Source organism: Copadichromis virginalis, linkage group LG9 (genome assembly GCF_057382275.1).
Source record: "Copadichromis virginalis isolate Kocher_CV1m ecotype Utaka linkage group LG9, C_Virginalis_male_GT1.1, whole genome shotgun sequence".
NCBI lineage: Eukaryota > Metazoa > Chordata > Actinopteri > Cichliformes > Cichlidae > Copadichromis > Copadichromis virginalis.
The window spans coordinates 12813863-12836792 of NC_140626.1; the positions used below are offsets into that span (position 1 = coordinate 12813863).

Genomic DNA, 22930 nt, shown 5'->3' on the forward strand with positions numbered 1-22930 from the left:
AATCACAACAGAATACACACTCGGAATGAAGTCCGAAAAGGCCCAGACGGACAAGGTCAGGGGGCCGACCCGGAGGCCAAAACAGTTCAGTTCCGGGGGCCGACCGTGTGAAAGGCAGCGGCAGTGGGGCAGGTCCGGAGGCCGGCCACGCAGTAGGCAGTGGTGTGGAAACAGTTCTGGGGGCCGACCGTGCAGACGGCAACAGCGGCGTGGAAACAGCTCTGGGGGCTGACCATGCGGACGGCAACAGCGGCGTGGAAACAAGTCCGGAGGCCGGCCACGTGGAAGGTAGTGGCGGCGTTCAGGAGGGCGTTCAGGAGGGCGTTCAGGAGGGCGTCCACGGTGGCGGAGATGCCCAACAAGCGGCCTGGCAGATGACCGACGATGTGGAGGTGGTAGTAGGGGACCTGAAGGCTGCGTGGCCCCTGCAGCCCGAGGCGGAGGCGGAGGCTGGACCAGACGAAGCTGATGAGGACGCTGAAGCAGAAGCCGGACCAGGCGAAGCTGATGAGGACGCTGAAGCAGAAGCCGGACCAGGCGACGCTGATGAGGATGCTGGAGCCGGACCAGGCGACGCTGATGAGGATGCTGGAGCCGGACCAGGCGACGCTGATGAGGATGCTGGAGCCGGACCAGGCGACGCTGATGAGGATGCTGGAGCTGGACCAGGCGACGAGGATGAAGACACGGAGGCTGGACCAGGCGACGAGGATGAAGACACGGAGGCTGGACCAGGCGACGAGGATGAAGACACGGAGGCTGGACCAGGCGACGAGGATGAAGCAGAGGCTGGACCAGGCGACGAGGATGAAGCAGAGGCTGGACCAGGCGACGAGGATGAAGCAGAGGCTGGACCAGACGAGGATGAAGCAGAGGCTGGACCAGACGAGGATGAAGCAGAGGCTGGACCAGACGAGGATGAAGCAGTGGCTGGACCAGACGAGGATGAAGCAGTGGCTGGACCAGACGAGGATGAAGCAGTGGCTGGACCAGACGAGGATGAAGCAGTGGCTGGACCAGACGAGGATGAAGCAGAGGCTGGACCAGACGAGGATGATGCAGAGGCTGGACCAGACGAGGATGCAGAGGCTGGACCAGACGAGGATGCAGAGGCTGGACCAGACGAGGATGCAGAGGCTGGACCAGACGAGGATGATGAGGATGCAGAGGCTGGACCGGATGAAGCCAAAGCAGACGCTGGACCAGGCGACGAGGATGAAGCCAAAGCAGATGCTGAAACCGGACCAGGCGAGGCCGAAGACTCTGAGGCCGCAGCAGGCGAGGGTGATGAGACTGCAGCTGGTGATGAGACTGCAGCTGGTGATGAGACTGCAGCTGGTGATGAGACTGCAGCTGATGATGAGACTGCAGCTGATGGCTGGACGGGCTCCTCGGGCCCCCCAGCTGACGAGGCAGAAGGCTGGACGGGCTCCTCGGGCCCCCCAGCAAAAACAGTCTCAGACCCAGTGGGCACTGGAGCCCCTGGCACACACAGAACAGAACCAGCAGGCACACGGGCCTCTGGCAGGAACGCAACAGAACCAGCAGGCACACGGGCCTCTGGCAGGGACGCAACAGAACCAGCAGGCACACGGGCCTCTGGCAGGGACGCAACAGAACCAGCAGGTGCACGGGCCTCTGGCAGGGATGCAACAGAACCAGCAGGCGCACGGGCCTCTGGCAAACACATGGCAGACGGCAGCTGCACAGAGCATTGAGTCTGCTCAGGCAGCGACGGCCGGGTGCCGTCCCCAGCTGGCTTCTTAACCGCCAGGGGTCCCGAGTCTGCTGGGGGCTGAGACCCAGCCTCTGGGGAGGCCCTGGGGCGAGTAACAGTCTCTAAATTAGCCAGTTTCTGAGAAACTAGAGTGGTTTTAATGGGTTTGTCTCTCCGCTTAAAATGGGTGCTAGGAACGGGATTCAAAATGGGTGGCACAGACACAGCCTCCAGTATGGAGGGAACGGGTGATCGGGCTAATGGCATAGATGCAGGCTGGGCTAATGAACTGGCTAAAGGCTGATGTACTGGTTGAAGTGAGACTGGAGTTGGTGGTGGAGTGGATGAAACACAGTCAGTTACTGTTATGGATGTTTTGAAAATGCCAACTTGTGAGAGGTCAGTTACCACGAAGGTAGGTAAACGCCGTGTACTGTCTCTACTTTCACTATGAACAGCCCCAGAAAACACAGTCCCAGAAGCACCAGCGTCCTTAAAACTCACCACAGCTGGTCGCACAGGAGTCCCTGAATCCGGCTGTGGGGTGAAGCGCCGGTGGTGCGAATGTTTCCTCCCAACCGTTGACGGCTCCGACAGGCAGGGAAAAACCTCTGGGGGGTCGGGCCGTGAAACCTCCGGTGGGTGACTCTGAGACGGATGCTTTGTGGCGGTCGTAGTCCATTGTTGCTGGGCGCAATCCGCTACTTCCCGAGCTTGCACCGCTTCCCGGGCTTTATGCAGCTCAGTGAGTAAGTCTGTAAATCCCCGGACCTGGTGGAGATAGGGATTTCCGGCCAGGATTGCTTCAACGGCATTTATCCCCACAACCTTCGCTCGTGCATTGGAGGTGTGGGTTACCCAGTCCACCAGGCGTAGGGCCCGTGTGAGGTCGCTCTCCCCGGTCAGGGCCGCTGGATCCATCTTGTGGTCGCGTCGTACTGTCACGGCTGCACAGCAGTCGTGTGATGAATTGAGTAAAGGATCCAAGATGCAGGCACTGACTGGGGTGCGAGTGAATATTTATTTGCAGAGGTGATAAGGTGACAAAAACAGGAGGAGCAGAGCGGGGAGTAAACCAACCTAAACTGGGGAAAACTAAAGAACTCAACTTAAACCAAACACGCACAGGGGGAGGAACAAAATACACAATGAAAGATGGCGGAGAGACGCAGACTAAACACCAGGTTACATAGAATGATGCCGACGGACACGGAGTTAAACAGACGACGCGACAGAGAGCACAGGAAAACACAGGGCTTAAATACACGGGGAGTAATCAGGGAATGGGCCACAGGAGGGAGACACAGCTGGGAGCAATAAGGCTAACGAGACAGGGGAGAGGTAAAACTGAACACACTGACATGAGACATGAACTTTCAGAATAAAACAGGAAACTAACAGACACAGAGAATCAGACAGGACACTGAACATGACAGGCAGACTCATGAGCAGACACAATAACACCATGGACAGACAGAGGGAACACAGAGAAGTGGGAGCAGGCAGGCAAAGAACAGAAACCTAACAAATGGCAAAATCACAACAGAATACACACTCGGAATGAACAAAAGCATAAGGAAACACAAAACAGAGTCCTCAGACTCAGGACCATGACAATAAGTGTGGCTCAGTTTTGAATACAATTTGGTGCCATTTGCAATTAAGAAATACAGATAGTTTCTCTCTTTACTCTTAAAGTTAACAAATATGTTTTTTATATTTATCAATCTAAAAAAATAAACATTTAGTCTGATTTGATGTTACAATTAAAAAAGTGTTTGTGTTTTGATCTGAAGAGTGTGTAAATATCTGGTTTCAACTGTATATTTGATGATTGTCAGCACAAAGAGGGAGAGAGAGGAACAGAGAGGGAGAGAGAGGAACAGAGAGGGAGATGGAGAATGAGGACAGAACAGAGATGAACAAGAGCAGGTGAGACACACATGTTAGTCAAATGGTTGTTTACCAAAAGTATCACCGTATCATAGGTCCTCATGTATCTCGTACCTAGTGTTTCTTTTTAGGTTTGCTATTTTTCAAATTCTATATTTATTAAGTTTTGCAGGCTTGTTTGCACAACAAGGCTAAATAATTATATAAACTTTTCTAAATCTAAATAGTGGACTTTAGTAGAATTAAAAAAATAAGTGTAGTGAATGAATAATGAATATTCTTTATTGTCATTGTCACAGGTACAATGAAATTGAAAGATGTCTCTGGTCAGTGCAACATCACAAAAGATAAATACTTAAAAACTATAATTAAATACTTAAAAACTATAATGATAGGATATAAAAGATAGTAATACATATAAAATACAGTATTCTCATACCGTAGATACACCCAAGCAATCCAGGCCTAAGGCCCCATACAGACACTCAACATACGACCTAGTTGATATATCACTCAAACAATCAATCACTCAATCAATTTGTTAGCGCATCCAACAAAACATGTCTGAAAGCATTCCAACATCAAGGGCACAAATGACAACAGGGGCAATGAAAGTCATCTACTTTTAGTAGCATTGAGACATGATATTGCAATTGGATAGAAACTGTGTTTGAGTCTGTTAGTCCTTGTGTATGTTGTTCTATACCGTTTACCTGAAGGCAGCAGTTCGAACATGGAGTGTCCAGGGTGTGAGGTGTCCTTTATGATGTTATGGGCTCTTTTGAGGCAGCGGGAACTGTGTAGGTCTTTCAGTTTGAGGAGAGGGCAGCCGATTGTCCTTTGGGCAGCGTTGATTACTCCCTGGAGTGCTTTCCTCTGAGCCACTGTGCAGCTAGCGTACCATATGCCTATGCAGTACGTTAGTATGCTTTCGATGGAGGCTCTGTAGAAAGACACCAGCAGTCTCTGTGTGATGTTGTTCTTCCTAAGCACTCTCAGAAAGTACAGTCTCTGTTGTGTCTTTTTCAGTAGCTCAGAGGTATTCACACTCCAGGATAGGTTTCCCTCAATGCTGACTCCCAAGAAGCGGAAGTCTGCCACCCTCTCCACACAGTCGTCGCTGATGATTAGTGGTTGGATTTCTGTCTTGTGTCTTCTGTAGTCAATTATGAGTTCTTTGGTCTTTTTCGTGTTTAGGAGAAGGTTGTTATCCTTGCACCATGAAGACAGCCGCTCCACCTCATCTCTGTAGGCAGACTCATCTCCCCCAGATATGAGCCCCACCACAGTAGTGTCATCTGCGAACTTTACAATGGCGTTGCTCTGGTGGGCGGGGGCGCAGTCGTGTGTATAAAGCGAGTAGAGCAGTGGACTAAGCACGCAGCCCTGTGGCGACCCAGTGCTTAGATTTAGGGCTGGAGATGTGTAACATCCCACTCTCACTCTCTGTCTGCGGTCGGTGAGGAAGCTATTGATCCACTTACAGGTGCTGTGAGGAAGCCCTAGGTCTTTTAGCTTGGCGTCCAGTTTGTATGGAAGAATGGTGTTAAATGCCGAGCTATAATCCACAAAGAGCATACGCACATAGCTTCCTTGCCTCTCCAGATGTGTTAATGCTACATTGAGTGCTGTTGCTATGGCGTCCTCTGTCGATCGGTTTGCTCTGTAGGCAAACTGGTGTGGGTCAAGGCTGCTGGGTAGGGCTGCTGTAATGTGGTAACGCACAAGTTTCTCAAAGCACTTCATCACCACCGGGGTTAGTGCCACTGGTCTATAGTCATTTAGGCTAGAGATATGAGATTTCTTGGGCAAGGGTATTATGGTGGAGGTCTTGAGGCAGGGTGGGACGTTTGACTGTTCAAGGGATTGGTTAAAAATCCTGGTGAAAATATAGGCAAGCTGGTCTGCGCAGTCTCTCAGCACACGTCCTGGTACGCCATCTGGGCCGGCTGCCTTCCTCGGGTTAACAGCCCGCAGGGTGCGCCTCACTTCATGCTCCTCCAGAGTGATGATGGTACTGCTGCTGTGGGCTGTATGGTGTAGCTGTTCCTCTGCAGGTCTATGAGGATTTTTAGTGCTATCATCTAGTTCTGATTCTGGTTCTGTCTTTGTTAAGTCCTCAGTAGTCCTGATTTTGAACTGTTGTAGTCCTGTTTTAATTCCGGATCAGTTCTGGGTCTGGTTGAATTGGGGTTTAGTCCCTGTGTCTTGATACAGCCCCGATTTTGTTCTGCCTTGCTGCTTAATTAAAAAACTAGTTTAAGGTGTCCTGCATATGTGATATATATTTTCCCCTATATGAAGTCATTCTTTTTTGAACAAAACTCAAAACAGAGCCTATTAATCTTTCAGTCATTTTTACCCCCCCCCAAAAAAAAAAAAAATTCCCACATGCATACTATCCTTTAGGGCTAAGCCCCGGGTGTTTCAAATGTCTGGCTCCGCCTCTGTACATAATGACATCAATTTTAATAGACCCTGTGCACGAGAAAATGCTAACTTCCTGGTTTGAGACCGGATGTAGGGTTGTACATTTCCGGTAGCTTTACTTTGCGGTCAATCGCTACTGCGAAGATATACTCCAAAATCATGTCCAAAACTCGAAAACGGAAAGATCGCGTTAAGTTACAAAGAGCAGAAGGTGGGAACACTCACCACTGTTGTGTCATAAAAAATCGAATGATCAATTTTGACGTTTAAAGAGTTTAGATCGATCAGTTGTTTACATCACTCAACACAAGCAGAACTGCATTGCTGCAGCAGAAGACACATTGTCCACATTCAGAAGCACATCTCTGTATAGTGACTGGTCTTATGATTTAAACAGGCAAATGTTCCGCATTAAAACTACAGGTGAAAAAAAGTCAAACCAGATGTTTCCCCGTTATGTCGATATCAGCTAGTCAAGTACACACCTACACAGCATGTTAACAAACCGTGAAAAAAAGCCACACAAAAAATTAATGATTGCTGGTAAGGGTTTCTATACATTAGTATTTACGAAGGGTATGTTGTGACTTACCTTCAAAATTACAGCGGCCCCTCGCTATAACGCGGTTCACCTTTCACCTCACTGTTTCGCAGATTTTTTAGTGCAAGTTTGCATGCTTTTTTTTTTTTTTACATCACATTGTCCTGCGTCCTGATCGCTGCTGACGATCTCCTCCGTGACGTGTCTCCTGTACAGTACAGAATCGCTGCATCGATCGCTAGCAGTGTGACTCTGAAGTGCAGTACTGGATGTCGACGAAACATTTTGCACTGTCAAAAAATAAAATTGGCTACTTGATTTCACCTATCGCTGGTTGTTTTTCGAACATAACACCCGCGATAAACGAGGGACCACTGTTTACAGATACTGAGAAATATAACATTTGACTCCCTTTTCTCTTTTTGCTCTGAGGTGCGGGGGAAAAATATCGACAAGTCGATGAACATCATTTACAGATATATTGGGTAAATGCCCAAGACATCTATAGAAATGTAAATCGCCGCTTGATTCATTCATTTGCTTAACTTGTTTTGGACCGTAAACAAGGCGCGAATAGGACACCGGAAACAAAGCTCCCCACAGGAGTTTCCGCACCGGAAGTAGCATATGCTAACGTGCACATAGTCAATTCGTTTTAATTCCCTTGACAAACTCCTTTGTATTTAATTAATAAATCATTTTATATAGTTTTTTCTTACATTTCACACATTTTTGTCTTTATTTATGTGTTTTGAAAAGGTTGGGTTTTTTTTTTACAATAATTAAATAAATTAGACTAGCATAGATACTAGTGTTAAAAAATACTCCAGTAAAAGCTGAAGTACTGATTGAAGTTCTTTACTCAAGTAAAAGTGAAAAAGTACAGTACAAGATTTCTAGACTGTCTTAATGTACAAGCTGTGATCAGCTGAACTGCTGCTTTTGTGGATTTGCATAGTTGTTCTGGCTGATTTCCATCCTCTACACTGACAGTGTACTTTTTATGTTTACGCTATAGTATACACCACACAACCATCATTTTCTTAATTTCAAATTTATCTCTACTACCCCTTGTGTAACTTAACTCTGACCATGAGCACCAAAGTCATTGTGCACTAGTCACATACACAATGCTGGAAGATCATATTTTGTCCAAATTTGAACGATCTAGCTGTTAATTTGAGGTGAGTTTGGCAGTTTAACTATTTTTTAACTTAGGTTGTGGCTCGATTTGAAGTGGATTTGGATGCCTTGCTTGGAGAAAATTCTCCTGTGTCCCTCTGATAAACCTGCTACATAAGACATACATATGAAAATGTTCAGTTTGTCCTTGTGATTACCCCTAGTTGGTGTCTGACCTTCTTTCCTGTGCATCTTTGCTGATTTGATGAAAGCACAGTTGTAATAACCACAGGTTTATTTTATGTTGTTTTTTTTTTAAATGAGTGTGTTCTTTTTCTTTGCCTTCTGGCTTAGGGGGAATGTTTTCTCCCTGGTGTTGCAAGTTCGTGAGGGTCATTTAAAACTCACAAACTAAGCAACATAGTGTATGCTATACAGTGCAACGAGGAGTGCTCTGACCTCTACATTGGAGAAACCAAACAGCCACTCCATAAATACATGACACAACATAGAGGAGCTACTCAGGTCCACCTCAACAGGACAAAACTCAACTGTACATCTGCATCTAAAGGATAAAGGTGCAAATGTTCCCATTTTGGACCAGAATACGAATGGTTTGAAAGAGGACAAATAGAGGCCATTATCCACTGTAAATGATCATTATTTAACAGAGGTGGTGGCTTACGACACCAACTGTCACTTACAGTGTAGTTTTCAGATCCCTTCCCAGGTATCTCACCTCTACTCACATTTTGCGTCACATGATAGAGTAAGACAAGGTTTCACAATGGTTTCACTGAAAACCTCTGGTTTGGTGGTAATGACCCACACCTTTTTTCTCACCTTGGCTCATGTGATGAGGCATATAATTAATACTGGTACAAGGATCCTCTTCAGGTACAACCCTCACTAGGGTTTAAATAACTGGGACCTTCAACCATGTGGTTTTAGAACTGAAGAAGCATCTTAGATTAGAGATGCAATGTCTTCAAGAGACGAAGAATTCTTGTCGCTTGCTTTCCAAGTGACTTAGACTTCCATGAAATAAAAGACTGAGAACCTACACAGATATCTCAATTGCTATTTCCATGTCTTATTTAATACAGGATGGCATTCACTTTCAAGCATTTATAATTGGATGGGCAAAATTCCACAAAGGGGGCAGCAAGTTATTTAATACAGTATTAGTGATGTGAATAGAGGGCAGCATGTGTTAGCCCTGCATCAGATTGGCGAGATGTCCAGGGTGCACTCTGGAGTAATTTAGTGACATTTTAAGGTGGAGTTTGTCCTCCTGCAGAAACTTTAGTTGATGTGTTGTGATGTGACTCTGCTCATCTGACAGCTTTCTGTCTCTGGATTGTTGGAGCATCTTGAGCTGAACCAGCTGAAGGAAAAACAAAGAAATCAATGAAAAACAAATCCCTTTTGTTTTACTACAGAACAGTTATTCTGTAAGTTCAATTGAGTGTATCACAGAAACATTTTTCTCACCACTCAAACATGCCCAGTGTGCTCACAAGCATTATGATTCCCACAATCTTCACTATAGTGTAGACACCAACCAGTATGCCAGCTGAAATCAAACCAGATTTTAGTGTTAAATGTATGTATGAAGTGACAAAATGAAAATAACTAACTAACCTACTTTACCTTCATTGTAAGTAACAGTCACATGACTCTCTGCTGATGTCTGATTACCCAGATCATTAGTGGCCACACAGTAATAAACTCCTCCATCTGTTACATTGAAGCTGTAAATCTCTCCTTCAGATACTTTCACAGCTCCATCTCTGCTCTTCTTGAACCAGGTGAAGTTGCTGACTGGAGGTTTGGCTCTGCTGGAGCAGGTCAGGTTCACCCAGCTGCCTGCTGACACCAAACCTGATGGACTGATGGATGCTGAGGTGTCTTTAGGAGCATCTAAGAAAAAAAAGCGAGTTAGATAACTATTTTTCACTATAGTATTCAGTTGGCTCTCGTTCATTGCTATGGTATGATTTCTCTGCGCCTCATACTGACACTTTTTATGATTTCTTTATAGTATACACTATATAACCATCATCAACTTAGCTTCACATTTATCTCTACAACCCTTTATGCTGCTTAACTCTGACCATGAGCACCATAGTCATTGTGCACTAGTCACTTTACATCCAACACAGAGGTACTTTCACCCCACTGCACATGGAGTTGAAAACTTGCAGCAGAGTTAAAATCTTTTTAACTCTGCTGCCACAAGGACAGATGCAGAAAATCTTTACCACCAGCAGCGCTAAATTTAGACTCCCTACATTATCACATATAAATTTGTATTCATAGAATTAGTTTCACATTTTGACTGCTGTAACACAATCATTTCAGGATAAATTAAGTATTTCTTTTTTCTTCATTTTTAAAATTTCATTAAGTAGTTTTTATAAGGACAGCCTTATAAAAACTACTTAAAAATTATATCCCACGAATCATGATGAGCTGACAGGTTCAAATAACAAACTCTGATTGTCTTACATGAAACACTGAGAGTCTCTTCTGTCTCTGCTGTCTTGGTGTCGTTTCCTTGGTTCACAGGATATCTGGCAGAGCAGCTGATCTTCTTTCCATCATGTGTGTCTGACAGAGTGATGTTCTGCTGGATTTTAGTTGTAAAGCTTCCATCTGTGTTTTCCTCTATTTTGTTGTGAGAGTCTTGTTGGAGATTCCAGGTGAGTTGAGGAGGGGAGTGTGGACAGGGAGTGAGAGCTGAGCAGGTTATAGTGACAGACTCCTTCTCCTTCAGATCACCTGGGATTGTAATATCGGGCCTCCAAGGAGAATCTGTGGTTTCACATCACAAACATAGTTTAAAAAAAGAGTTTAATTGGTGTGCATTTGCAGGTTTACTCATATGCACTAAATAGCAGTTTAACAAACCCATCTATAAAGCAGTTGAGACTTAGTATGTAATCCACTGAATGCACCTATGTACAACTCAATGAATAATTATAACGAATCAAAAATGGTACAAGAACAACACATTTAAGGATAAAATGTGAGACATTGGATTAGTTTTGAATAACATAGACATTATTAAACAATCTATTTAAAAACAAAGTTGAGGCGAGGGTGAGAAAATACTAGAAATATTGTGTAATGTCAAAATTTCTTTCTTTTTTTTTTTGGTTTTCAGAACTGAACATGTGAGGGATTTATCATTCTCAAAGAGTGTTGAGGTAAATAGTTAAACAATGTTAAAAAAAAGTTCTCAACAGAAAACATGCAAAGATTGAAGATTGTGTACAGGGATTTCTATAAATTCTATAAGTGACAACCAGTGGTCAAAACAAGTGCTGATTTGTATTCTAAAGATGCACAAACACTACTGCTTTCTCTAGGTTTGTATGTAAGATCTCCTAAACAAGTAACAGCTGAAAATAAAATAAAATAAATAAATGATAATAACAAAAGGTCAATCAGATGGACCAGTACAGCAAGACTGTGATGATCCACTCGGTAAATTAAATCTGTTGGGCATCTTTCTTGGCCTTCAGACAATAATCCCGATGACTAAAGAACCAAACGGGTTCTTTATTCGTAGGGAAAGAGTCCGTGTGCTTAATCATTTTTAAGGTCAGGTTCTGGTCTTAAAAATGATTTTGTATATTATGCAACAATGAAAATTATGTTTGTCTCAGACTCAGAAAAATTCGATGTTCTTTCTTTCTATTTTACTTATAAAACAATCTAATTTCCCAGTTTTAACCCTTGATATGTTGTTTGTACATGGTTTGTAAATCCCTGTATTTGGGTTCTGGGCTTTAAAAAAAAATCTTTCTGAAAATTTCACACATTTTTTTAAATGAAATAAATCAGAACAGTCATTGTGACTGTAGGGTTACTGCAACTTTCAGAATGAAGGCATATATTTTTATGTTAGAAATGAATTCAAAATTCTTTACCTCTGATTGTTATTTGAAGAGAATCACAATGAGCTGTTGCCTTGAATGGTTCACTCTCTACTCTGAAGAAGTATGTGTCTGTGTAGTTTGTGGTTAAATTAGAAAACAGAGTGGTGCAGTCTCTCTGACTCAGGTTCCCAGTAATACTCATTGGATAGATGCTAACTGCTCCACTACTGTTGAAGATCACATTGTTTCTGGTAACTCTATGATAACTTTTAATCCACACTCCAAAGGTTTTTCTTGTGCTGATAAATGTCTGTCCTTCTTTGGGTCTGAAGCTACATGAAATATGCAAACAAGATCCACTCAGTGCTTCCAGCTTCTTTGGAGCCGTTATGAAGAGGTCTGCTCCATCATGACAATCAGGCAAAGCAGCTGTAAGTACAGTGTCATGGTTAACAAAATGCTGTTCTTTTCATGTTTGCAGTTCAATGTTTATATGTAAGTGTTACAGTTTTCGTCAGGACATGAACAGTTGACTCTGTTTTCAAAGGTCTTCCATTTTGTTTCAAAATGAGGTTAAATTAAAAAATCTTTTCAACAATGCCTTTGAATAGCTGAACAATCAGCTCACCTGAAAGAAAGAGACCAATCAGTAGCACACCGACAGTCAAAATGTTCACAGACAGAAACTCCTTCCCTGTGTTTACAAATAAAAAAGCAACGGCAAGAATCAGATAAACAGATAAAAAAGAAATAAAATCATTGTTTTGAATCATTTCACATGTGGAGCTTTTACACAATGTTGTCTTTAAACCAACTTTTCAATACAAACTCATTCTGTGCAATCACATTTTTCATCCGTATCAGTGGTTTGTGTCATTTTTGTAATTTTTAAGTACACCTGTGGAACTATGCGAAAATAACTGAAATGCAATAAAAACATATCTCAGAGTTCATGTCAAATTAAAACACTAAATAAATTATTTGATGCATCATTTAGTTGCGGTGAAAAAAAAAAGTAAAATGTGCCTTACAGAAGTGTGGAGTGTTAGTGTAAGATTTGTCACTGTGACCCAGAGTTTTTTAATTTTGGGAATGTTTAGGAGTTTTCTGTTTTGTTATCCTTGTATTATAGTTCTATATTTTGTATTTGTCGTCAGTCAGCATTTGTTATTATGTTGGTTAGTTTAGTCTTTGCCATCCTGTGTTTCTATGTAAAGTAAGTCTTGTCTCTGTGTGTCTGTCTGGTACCTCTGTTCTCTCTTGGTCCCTCACTCTCTTCCTTGTCTTGTCTCTGTCTCCTCCCTCTGTTCCCTGTATTTTGCCAGTTTGGATGTCAGTGTGTTTCCCATGTTTTCCTATGACTGGTCTCTCTCTGTTTCTGGATTTATTGTGTTAGTCTCTTGTCCCGTGTGGATTATATTTGGTTTTGCCTCCCCTGTTTCATTAGTCAGACTCATTCCAGCGGTGTTTCCACCTGTTGTATTTCCCAGTTTAGGTTCCTTATCATTTCCTAGTTTCTACATGTTTGATTAATCCAGCAATAAAGTTTCTGAGTTCAGCCCTGCTTTGTGTTCTGCATTTTTGGTCCTATCCTGCCTGCCTCCCACAGCATTACACAACAGGTTTATACTATTTTTACAGTAAAACATGCACCATCGTTGTTAGGAGGAAGTTTAGAAACAGGACATGCTGATTAAGAAAAAGTGTTAGCATGTTCACATGCAGGCACAAGCTTGTTCCCTTTTTAGCGAGCAAAATAACCTAGCTGTTTTAATGAAATAAAAGGCAATAAACAACCGATTCTGTCAATTTATACACATTGACAATAAAATGTTCTTTGTGTAGATTCTTGTAACAGAGATTTTTAATATGAAGAGTTATTTTATTTCCTGGTTAAATAAAGCTTTAAATAAAAATGTAATTAAATAAATAAAGAAGAATAACAAAATAAGTTTTAGTTTAAAACTTAAGAATAAAAAGCTGTAAAATGTTTGCTTACCCCACATTAAGTCTGCTGATGGTCTTATGAGTAAACTGAAGCAGCCTGTAGCAAATTTCAGGAAGAACATATAGAGACATCCACTGACTGCACTGCACTGCATAATGAAGTCAGTTTTGTCCTTCCTGCTTATTTCCTGTGAATGAAGTCAGATGATATCCTTAAACATATCTTTAGCTTGTATTTGTCAAAGCCTCAAAGCTTAACCTTGCAGTAATGTTTTAGTCATTCTCAGTATTAATATACAACTTTTGCTAATACAAATGATGCTGACATCAGAAGCAACATACTTGTAATGCACTGTAAAATAATCATATTAAAAATGAGAAAAGCAATAGCATAATATTATCGTGAAGTAAATGTTTTAGGTGGCTCGACATGGGTGAGCAAAGCACATAGTCTGGGAGGACAGAATGGAAACGGTCTTTGTTACACAAAACACTGCCCCAGAAGAAACAGCCAATATTTCAACAGGTGTGGAAAAAATGTCACCGTTACTCACCACAACCGGCTGCTCTGAAGTCCTGGAATCTGGCTGTGGTGAGGAGCATCGGCAGCATAGATGTTCCTTCCTCCTCAAAGGCTGGGCAGCGAATCCTCCAGTGGGCCGGGCAGGTAAGCGATTGCAGTTGGAGGATGAAGGTACAGGGTGTTGAGGAGAAAGTCCTGTATTAGCGGGTAAAGTGAATTCGGTAGACAGGGGAGACCTGAAACCAGTCGCTGTAGCTGGCTTGCTACAGCGCGATGATACTTGGAAAAAGGAAAGATGCATAAAAAATATCTTGGCTTGTTCTTTCTGTTATTTATGTTTTGTTGTTTTTGGTGTTGTTTTATTTGTAATGTTTATACAGTGAAAACTTCTGTTTGTTTGCAAAGAGTCCTATTGGCATGACTGAGCTTCAATTCTTTCCCTGGAATCCAATCTGTCTGCAGTATGTACACACAGCACAACCTGTCACACCACTCCAGAACCTCCATTAAGTAACAGAAAGATAAACTTGATGACTCACTGAACTTATTTTCTTGTGATTCCAAGTATTCTTGTGGCATTCATCAGTTTATTTTATTTCTGTGCTGAATCTCAATCATGGTAATCCTGGTAAACCAGCCCTACTATGTGCTAACATCGCTTTCTGCATGTTCACAAAAAGCATGTTGTGTTTTTTTTTCATACAAAATCAATTTCGAATGTGTTAGAGATTCAAATTTGTCTCCCATCACTAACAATCTGGCACATTATTTAGTCTCCTAAAGTTTGTTCTCCACTTTAGAGCAACCAAGAACTTTTTGCCACAGTTTTGAAAAGTGAAATTCAACTGGTTAGTACAACACTTTGTATTAGCAGATGTCTCTGTGTGTTGCATCCTTACAGTTTATGGATGCTGCTCACTAACCATGTTTGGTAGCATTAACACTTCGCCCTCTCATCCAAATATGGTCACTTCATTGTTACCTTACCTACCATTGTTAGCTTTTTTGTACAGTATATGGTCTGCATTTTAATTTTTTTGAGAAGAAACAAAATAAAACACCAACCAAATATAAAAAAGGCACATTAGTAAATATTCTGTCTGTCATCTCACACAGCTTACAAAAACAGTGTCTACTAGAGGTGAGGTCATCAATCTAAATATTGAGTACTAATGCTGGTACTGGATGTGCGATAACATCAATACTTTGTTTAATCCTCTATTAGGGTTGAAAATTATTGATTTTTGTTTTTTATTAAATTATTAGATAAAGCTGTTTTTTTATTTTATTTATACGCAATGCAATTTTGCTCATAAACGAGTTGGCGCTCTGTTTTGAGGGTAATAAACTTCATCCGGTGCTATGACTGGGGTGAAATATTGAAGAGTGGGCGTACAGCGTTTGAGGGTCCTTTTTGCTGCATGCTTACACATATACTGATAATGGTTAGAATAGTCTCAGGAAGTCCGAACAAGATGTCCGGAAATGGGCCTTAGAAATCAACAGATAGCCAAGGCTGCGCAGGGGTTGTTTTTCTTTTCTGTCTTTCTGAGGAGGAGCAGATACGAGGTGAGGTCGGACTGAACGAGGAGGATTCGCAGCAGACTGCCACGTTTGTGTTGGGAGAAGATAGCCATAATAATCTTTGTGATTGTCGCAGTATAAAACCTGCACTGCCTGATTCAGTGTCATCTTTTCTTTGATGCAGTTCCCTGGTTCACCCAAAGGTACAGTACTGTAAAACTTGTCATTTCAACTGCTGAAGCAAATTAAATCTTTTTAAACGACAGATATTTTCTCCTGAATTCCTTCTGAAAATTTTAAACATGACACCTCTAAGTTCAGTATAAAGCCCTCTGAACTGCGATATATAAATCATTTTTTAGAAATGAAAAAATATACCTAAAACATGGACTATGAAAAATCTCTTTGACAGGCACATTTACGTTCCATGTCTCCAAAAATCCACTTTAAAATGACATTAAATGCTTAAAGGTGTGTTTTGTTGTGTTAACTAATCATTGTGGAACGTAAGTAACACTGAGATAATGGTCATTTGAATTGTTCAGTATTGGCAAATTGATGATAATTCATCTCACAATGCTCATTGAGACACTGTTTGCAGTGCAAACATAATCAACAATAACTTCTCATCCTTCACAACAACATGGTAGATCTTGTGAAACACCAGCATTTCACAATAGACTTTTATTTATACAAACAATCAAATCTGCACAATAAGTATTTCAATGGTGTTTTGCCCATCTAACATTTAACACCTTGGTGTTGATTGGTAACTGAAGAGTCTCTGCTATTGTACAGCCCCAGTCCACTGCATTTAAAGAAAGCATTTTACCTGGGCCAGTGGTCAGTCTCTTGAGGTCACATGTCTCCCAACTGAAAGCAATATAACTTTGATGTTTTATTGTCAATGTTTTAGTTACATTTTTGAAACTCTTCAAGTGTTTTTTAAAGAAGTTGCGTTTCGCCTCATAGCGCATGCACCAGCTATGTAAAAGTGGTCCTGTTTTGAGTAAACATGTAGGATAATGTATCATGAAGATATCTTGGAAGGATAATTCTGTTGTTCTTCAGGTGAACAACAGAGGTGAGCTGTTCTGTTGAACTACTTCCAGATGATTTCACCCACAAACACCATTCCAACTTTAAAATGTTCTCCCATTCTTGATCTATCACTCTATAACTCAGCCCTTTCATATCTCTTACCATTGTCCTACAATGAATTTTTAACTTTTGCATGAATCATGAGGACAGAACATGGGTTGCTATCATTGCTAAGGGCACTCTGAACAGAGCACGCGTTGAAAAGTTTGAATCTGTTGTTCATGTCTGAACAAATACTCACTCAATTTTCGCTCCATCCACACAAATTATACATCAAAACGAAGGTATTGTTTTTGGCTTTCAGAAAATGTCATTGCATTATTGTTGGAGGTTCAGTTGCAGTTCTCTCGCAAATTGCCTCATAGCAACACAAGGTCGGAAAACTCCCAATTCAAAGTCTACAGAGACTTCATGAAAATCAGAGCTGAAATTCTGTAACGGGAGGCATTTTCCCCTCCTCATATCTCCCAAACCATGGGCTGCAGAGACATGAGCCTTGTGCCAATATATCTTCAGACACTGCTGACGCTCACAGTGAAATGTATTTTGCATGTGGTGTGAAATGCCCATGTAGAAAGGACGGCACTGTGACACTGGACTTGCTCTTACTCTGGGTTCCCTCTTTAGACCACCCCTCCTCCGAACGACCAGGTCCTGTGTCTCACTACAGCTGAGGTGAGGAAAACTCTACGCAGAGTCAATCCACGTAAAGCTGCTGGACCAGACAACATCCCAGGCAGAGTGCTCAGAGAATGTGCTGATCAGCTGGCAAATGTTCTCACCGACATCTTCAACATCTCTCTGAGCAGTGCCGTTGTCCCCACGTGCTTCAAGGCCACCACCATCGTCCCCGTGCCCAAGAAGTCTTCTGTGTCCTGTCTCAATGACTACCGCCCTATCGCACTTACACCCACCATCATGAAGTGCTTCGAACGGCTCGTCATGAGACACATCAAGACCCTGCTGCCCCCCTCACTGGACCCAATGCAATTTGCATACCGCCATAACCGCTCAACGGACGACGCCATCTCCACTGCACTCCATCTTGCCCTGACACACTTGGACAAGAAGGACTCACACGTCCGAATGCTGTACATAGATTTCAGCTCAGCATTTAACACGATCATCCCCCAACAACTGATCGGAAAGCTGAGCCTGTTAGGCCTGAACACCTCCCTCTGCAACTGGATCCTGGACTTTCTGACCGGAAGGCCTCAGTCAGTACGGATCGGGAACTGCACCTCCAGCACCACCACACTGAGCACTGGGGCCCCACAAGGCTGTGTGCTCAGTCCTCTGCTGTTCACACTGCTGACTCATGACTGTGTAGCAACACACAGTTCAAATCACATCATTAAATTCGCTGATGACACGACCGTGGTGGGTCTCATTAGCAAGAACGACGAGTCAGCGTACAGAGAGGAAGTGCAGAGACTAACGGACTGGTGTAAGGACAACAACCTGTCTCTGAATGTTGACAAGACAAAAGAGATGGTTGTTGACTTTAGGAGGACACGAGGCGACCACTCACCGCTGAGCATCAACGGCTCCTCTGTGGAGATCGTTGACAGCACCAAATTCCTGGGTGTACACCTGGAGAAGGACCTCGGCTGGTCCCTCAACACCAGCTCCCTGCACAAGAAAGCCCAACAGCGTCTCTTCTTTCTGAGAAGACTGAGAAAGGCCCGGCTTCCACCACCGATCCTGACCACCTTCTATAGAGGAACTATTGAGAGCATCCTGAGCGGCTGCATCACTGTCTGGTTTGGGAGCTGTGCCATATCAGACCGCAAGACCCTACAGCGGATAGTGGGAACAGCAGAGAAGATCATCGGGGTCTCTCTACCCTCTATTGAGGACATCTACACCACACGCTGCATTCGCAAAGCCACCAGCATTGTGGCTGATCGGACACACCCCTCTCACACACTCTTTACACTCCTGCCATCTGGAAAAAGGTACCGAAGAATTCGGGCACGCACATCCAGACTGTGCAACAACTTTTTTCCACAAGCCATCCGTCTCCTCAGCAAAAAGGGACTGACTGATAAACACGCACACACACACATACACACACACTAACATTATCACTCAGCTTAACTCAAATACCTCAAAACATTGAGACTGGACTGACTAACCAACACAAAGCGCAAACACACTGACCTACACCACCAAACCATCGCACACACCAACCTGTAAATGCTCTTTTGCACAATATTATTACTAGATATATTATATATATTTTTTTTTTTTGCACTAACTTGTCTTGTAGCACCTTGGTTCCTGGAGGAACGTTGTTTCGCCTCACTGTGTATTTTTAAACTGTATATGGTTGAAGTGACAATAAAGTTGAACTTGGAACTTGGAACTTATTCTGGTAACTGATACAGAGGAAACAGCACAGAGTCGACATCAACAGTGTTATGAAACTGCAACATTCAGTCCTGATAACAAGGATTAGAACAGTTACAATCTCATAGAAAACATTAACACTAGAAAGCAGAAAGCACCCAACAAGCTAACTAGTATTAGCTTACCATGATCACCAAAAATACTACTTGTGAATAAAGTTACTATTAATAAACCAAAATGACTGTAACTTTCAGGGTACATGCTAGTACTGCTCTTAATAAAAATACTAATATTACCAATTACTGCTATGAAATTGTTTTTACTAATGAACATACAAAACTGAAAACAGCATCACTCACGTGCACCTACCTCCAGCTTGGGATTATTTTCCTTTGCTGAGGCATGTACTGTGCAGTGATTTAGAACCTTAACAATGCAGTTGTGGTATTTGTCCACCAGGTGGCTTCAACTATTCAGAAAGCACATCAATTTTGAGGATATTTATTAAGCTGTTTTCTAACTCTGTTACACCTGCCTCCCTGCTCTCACGGATTGGAACACCTTAAACTCACCCAAACCAACCTCCTCCCCACATGTGCCTCTACCTGCAAACAAGTAAGCCATTGCAAGTTAATCACTTCGGATATTTCCTGCAACACATTTAAGACTTCACACTGATACTACTGATGCTACTGTCCTCTGTTTCAGCCCTTTTACCATCACTCACTGACCTGTCCCCAGACTGCAGCCCATGTTTGGCTTCCTCTGAATATCACACTTTAAGCCTCAGTCATAGCTGGACTGGCCATCGGGCCCGCTGGCCAGTGGTTTTTATGGGCCGATGATTTTTTTAAAAAAAAATTTTTATAACAGTATAAACAATGAAAGGTGATGGATTGGCCAGATGCTGCCAAATGTGTAAAATAACTCAGTTGTTTGGTGGTGGCTATGGCGGAGCTGCCACAAGAGACCAGCAGGTAGATGAGGTAAAGGGGAGGCAGGAGGAGGAGAGACCCGAGGCGGCCGCCGGTCCGAGTGTCAGGTGAACTGAATTTCAGGTAAGAAGTTATGACCTGCAGTCTATCTGGGTCAGATATAAACCAAGTTTAGGTGGAGTTTATTTTCGTTGTGCTGAGTTTTTACCGTCAGTTACAATAACTTGTACTAGCTAGCATGACGGAGTTTCTATACAGCTGGGTGGGTGCTATGGTACTGATAGTGAACTTTATTTAATTCATAAGGTTAGTTAGTAGAGTTGCCAACCGTCCTGTAAAAAGACGGAATCGTCCCGTATTCAGAGAAAATCTTAGGGAATCTTTGAAAATTACTTCCTCTGGTTGTTAATGCATAATAAAATCGAAAACCTTCACTGTTCTCTGTCTTTCTGCCTGCTTCACTATCTACACACACAGACAGTTTTTTAGGCAAACTCCTCACACACACATACAGAGATCAAGGTCTCATCTGCACAGAGACATTGTACATTAGAGAGAGTTACTGATTTATGATTGTATTTTGATTACATTTCTGATTTGATTACAGCAGAAATAACTACCAGCAAAAGTTCTAAAACTCTGTCAGTCTATGCTACATTACAACCACAAAGGCTGGATTTCAGGTATTTTGCCTAATTTCTGTTGAAGCTAAGCCAAGGGATCTCAGGCTTCTTGACAATAATTATTGAATAACTATTGTTATATAATTATTTATTTTACAGGATTTTCAGTTGCAGTTTCCAAGAATGTTTGTAATGTTATATCAGTGAGAGGTCTGAGTTTGTATGTATATAAAGCCGTGACTAAACCACCCTGAGAACAAACTGAGGGCTGAATAAGAACATAAATGAAAAACACTGTCGAAATGCAAGCATCCTTATTTTAAATGCTAAATTCTTACTTCAGTAAGTCTATTGTCCCGACATTTCTGTAAAATGTCAAAAGAAACATATTTAAAAAAACTGTACCAGAGTACCAAAAGCCTGTTGAAAGGGTTTCATCATCAACAGAAAAATTCAAAAAAGACAAAAAATATTTTGAAAAGTATTTGATTTGACAAATCACCATGGCATATATAGAAATACAAAAAAAATGCAAGTTAGGTTTTTACGTTTAGTTTTTAAGTTAAGTTACAAAAATAGTTTACTGATTTTGTTATGCTTTTAAATGATCCGACAACAACCCACTATTTCTATTCACTGAGATCTGTTTGGGGGGGGGGGGGGGAATAAATGAATAGATTATTTGTGCGTACTGTTATGTTTCTAAACAAAACTCCTAGATGGAGTGATTTTTATAATAATTTTGTATTTTACCACTAAGATTATACATGATTTGTCATTTACATCTATCAACATAAACATTGCTGTCATGGTCTGGGTCTGATGACCCAGAGCTCATGTATTTCTTGTATATGTTTTTCCATATGTTATGGTGGTTTTCTCTCCCTTTTTGTCCTTTCTCCCTGTGTGCTCCCGGATGTTTTGGGGTTGATGAGGGGACTGCGACCCGGAAGTGTTCCCGCACTGGGGACTGCCGCACCTGCCGCCCATTAGCCCTCACCAGCTGCAGCTGATGGCTTCATGAGGGGCGCCTTATTTAAGAAGGTGGCGGAGCCCCAGTCGGCGCGGAATTATAAGTCGAACCTGTTAAGTACCTCCGTAGAGTAGTGTGTTGAGATCGGCTTCACTACTAAAGGCTGCCTGCTGAGCTGTGTGTGTTTTTGTGTCACCAGGAGTCGGGAGTCAGGAACGTCGTCACGAGGGGAAATCACGGAGTGGAATCGGGTTTTTGGAGTTGTCACCTTTTCACTGCTATGGACACGTGCACTGTGTGGGATTCTTAGAGGAATCGCCACAGGAGTCACAGTGCTTGGATTGTATATAGTTGTCGTTTCTGTCCATAAATAAATCCACTGTCTTTCACTAGAGTCTCGCGTTTGGGCCCTTCTTTCCCTACAACTCCATGGTCTGCCGTCGCAGCCCGTGACAGTTGCAGAAGTAGAAGGTGAGATTTAACAGAAATAGCTTATTTCCAGTCTATCCTATTAATTAATAGCATACAATCAAAATTTAGACTTGTTGCTTCATTAAAAATGAAATATCATTTATTGAGCTCAGATACAAAATAAGTGCTGTCTTTAATAACTATACTCACATCAAAAAATCACACGCCTGGTGGTGCTCCTCAACAACCAAAATATGTTGCTACTGAGGCCTTTGTCACACTTTGTGATTATTTTAAGTGCTGATGCAGCCAGTGCTGATGTGCTAAAATATATATGTAAATGTATGCGCTTGTGACAATGAGACTTTGTATTTTGGGGAAGTTGGTCAGGGAGGAAGTTGGTTGAGTCCTCCAAGCAAAATTTTAGCTCTCTGCGTGAGTGTTCTGCTCATTGTTTGTCTTCTGGAGTCACAATTAACCATATGTTGATGAAAGAGCGCAAATGTGGTTACACAAAAATTTAATTTTAATACTTGTGTTGAGGAACTGATAAAGAAGCTAAAAGGTAAGTTATTTTTAAACTTTTTGCCAGTCCTGTCTATGTAGATGTAACTTACATGAAGCTCCTAACATATCCCTAAGCCAGTGTGATGCTGCATATCATAATTCTCATAGTTCGCTTTAAAATAACAGAAGAAATATTTTTCTTCTATAGAACTTTTCTACCATATTTGAGCACTAAGTGCTTTTTACAACACAGCTCATTCACCCCTTCACACAAGCTTTTTTTCTATTTTTAAGTGCTTTCTATTCAGCATTTACACACACAGACATATATATGCATGCATGCATGCAGAAGCAACTCAGCCTTCAGTATCTTGCCCAAGGAAACATTGACATGCTATGTAGACTGCATTCAGCTTGTGTTTTCTTGTGCATCTTCTGTTAATG

At 42.3% G+C, this 22930-nt stretch overlaps 1 protein-coding gene across 1 annotated transcript; it reads right to left on the reverse strand.

The window, feature by feature from the left end:
* Positions 1-8816: 8816 nt before the first annotated feature.
* LOC146701478 (cell adhesion molecule 3-like) lies at positions 8817-11849 on the reverse strand. Its single transcript, XM_085467804.1, has 5 exons — positions 11642-11849; positions 10215-10520; positions 9357-9626; positions 9198-9279; positions 8817-9090 (listed from the first exon to the last, which is right to left on the reverse strand). Exons 1-5 carry the CDS (start codon positions 11790-11792, stop codon positions 9009-9011), a joined length of 891 nt encoding a protein of 296 aa, XP_085323930.1. The 5' UTR covers positions 11793-11849; the 3' UTR covers positions 8817-9008.
* Between the last annotated feature and the right edge of the window lie 11081 nt (positions 11850-22930).

Coding starts and splice junctions, on each gene's coding strand:
- LOC146701478 (XM_085467804.1), bottom strand. CDS start 11,792: ATGAGTATTACTGGGAACCTGAGTCAGAGAGACTGCACCACTCTGTTT. Junction 9,627..10,214: donor AGAGACTCTCAGTGTTTCAT/GTAAGACAATCA, acceptor TTTTTTTCTTAG/ATGCTCCTAAAGACACCTCA. Junction 9,091..9,197: donor ACACTGGGCATGTTTGAGTG/GTGAGAAAAATG, acceptor TTTTTCCTTCAG/CTGGTTCAGCTCAAGATGCT.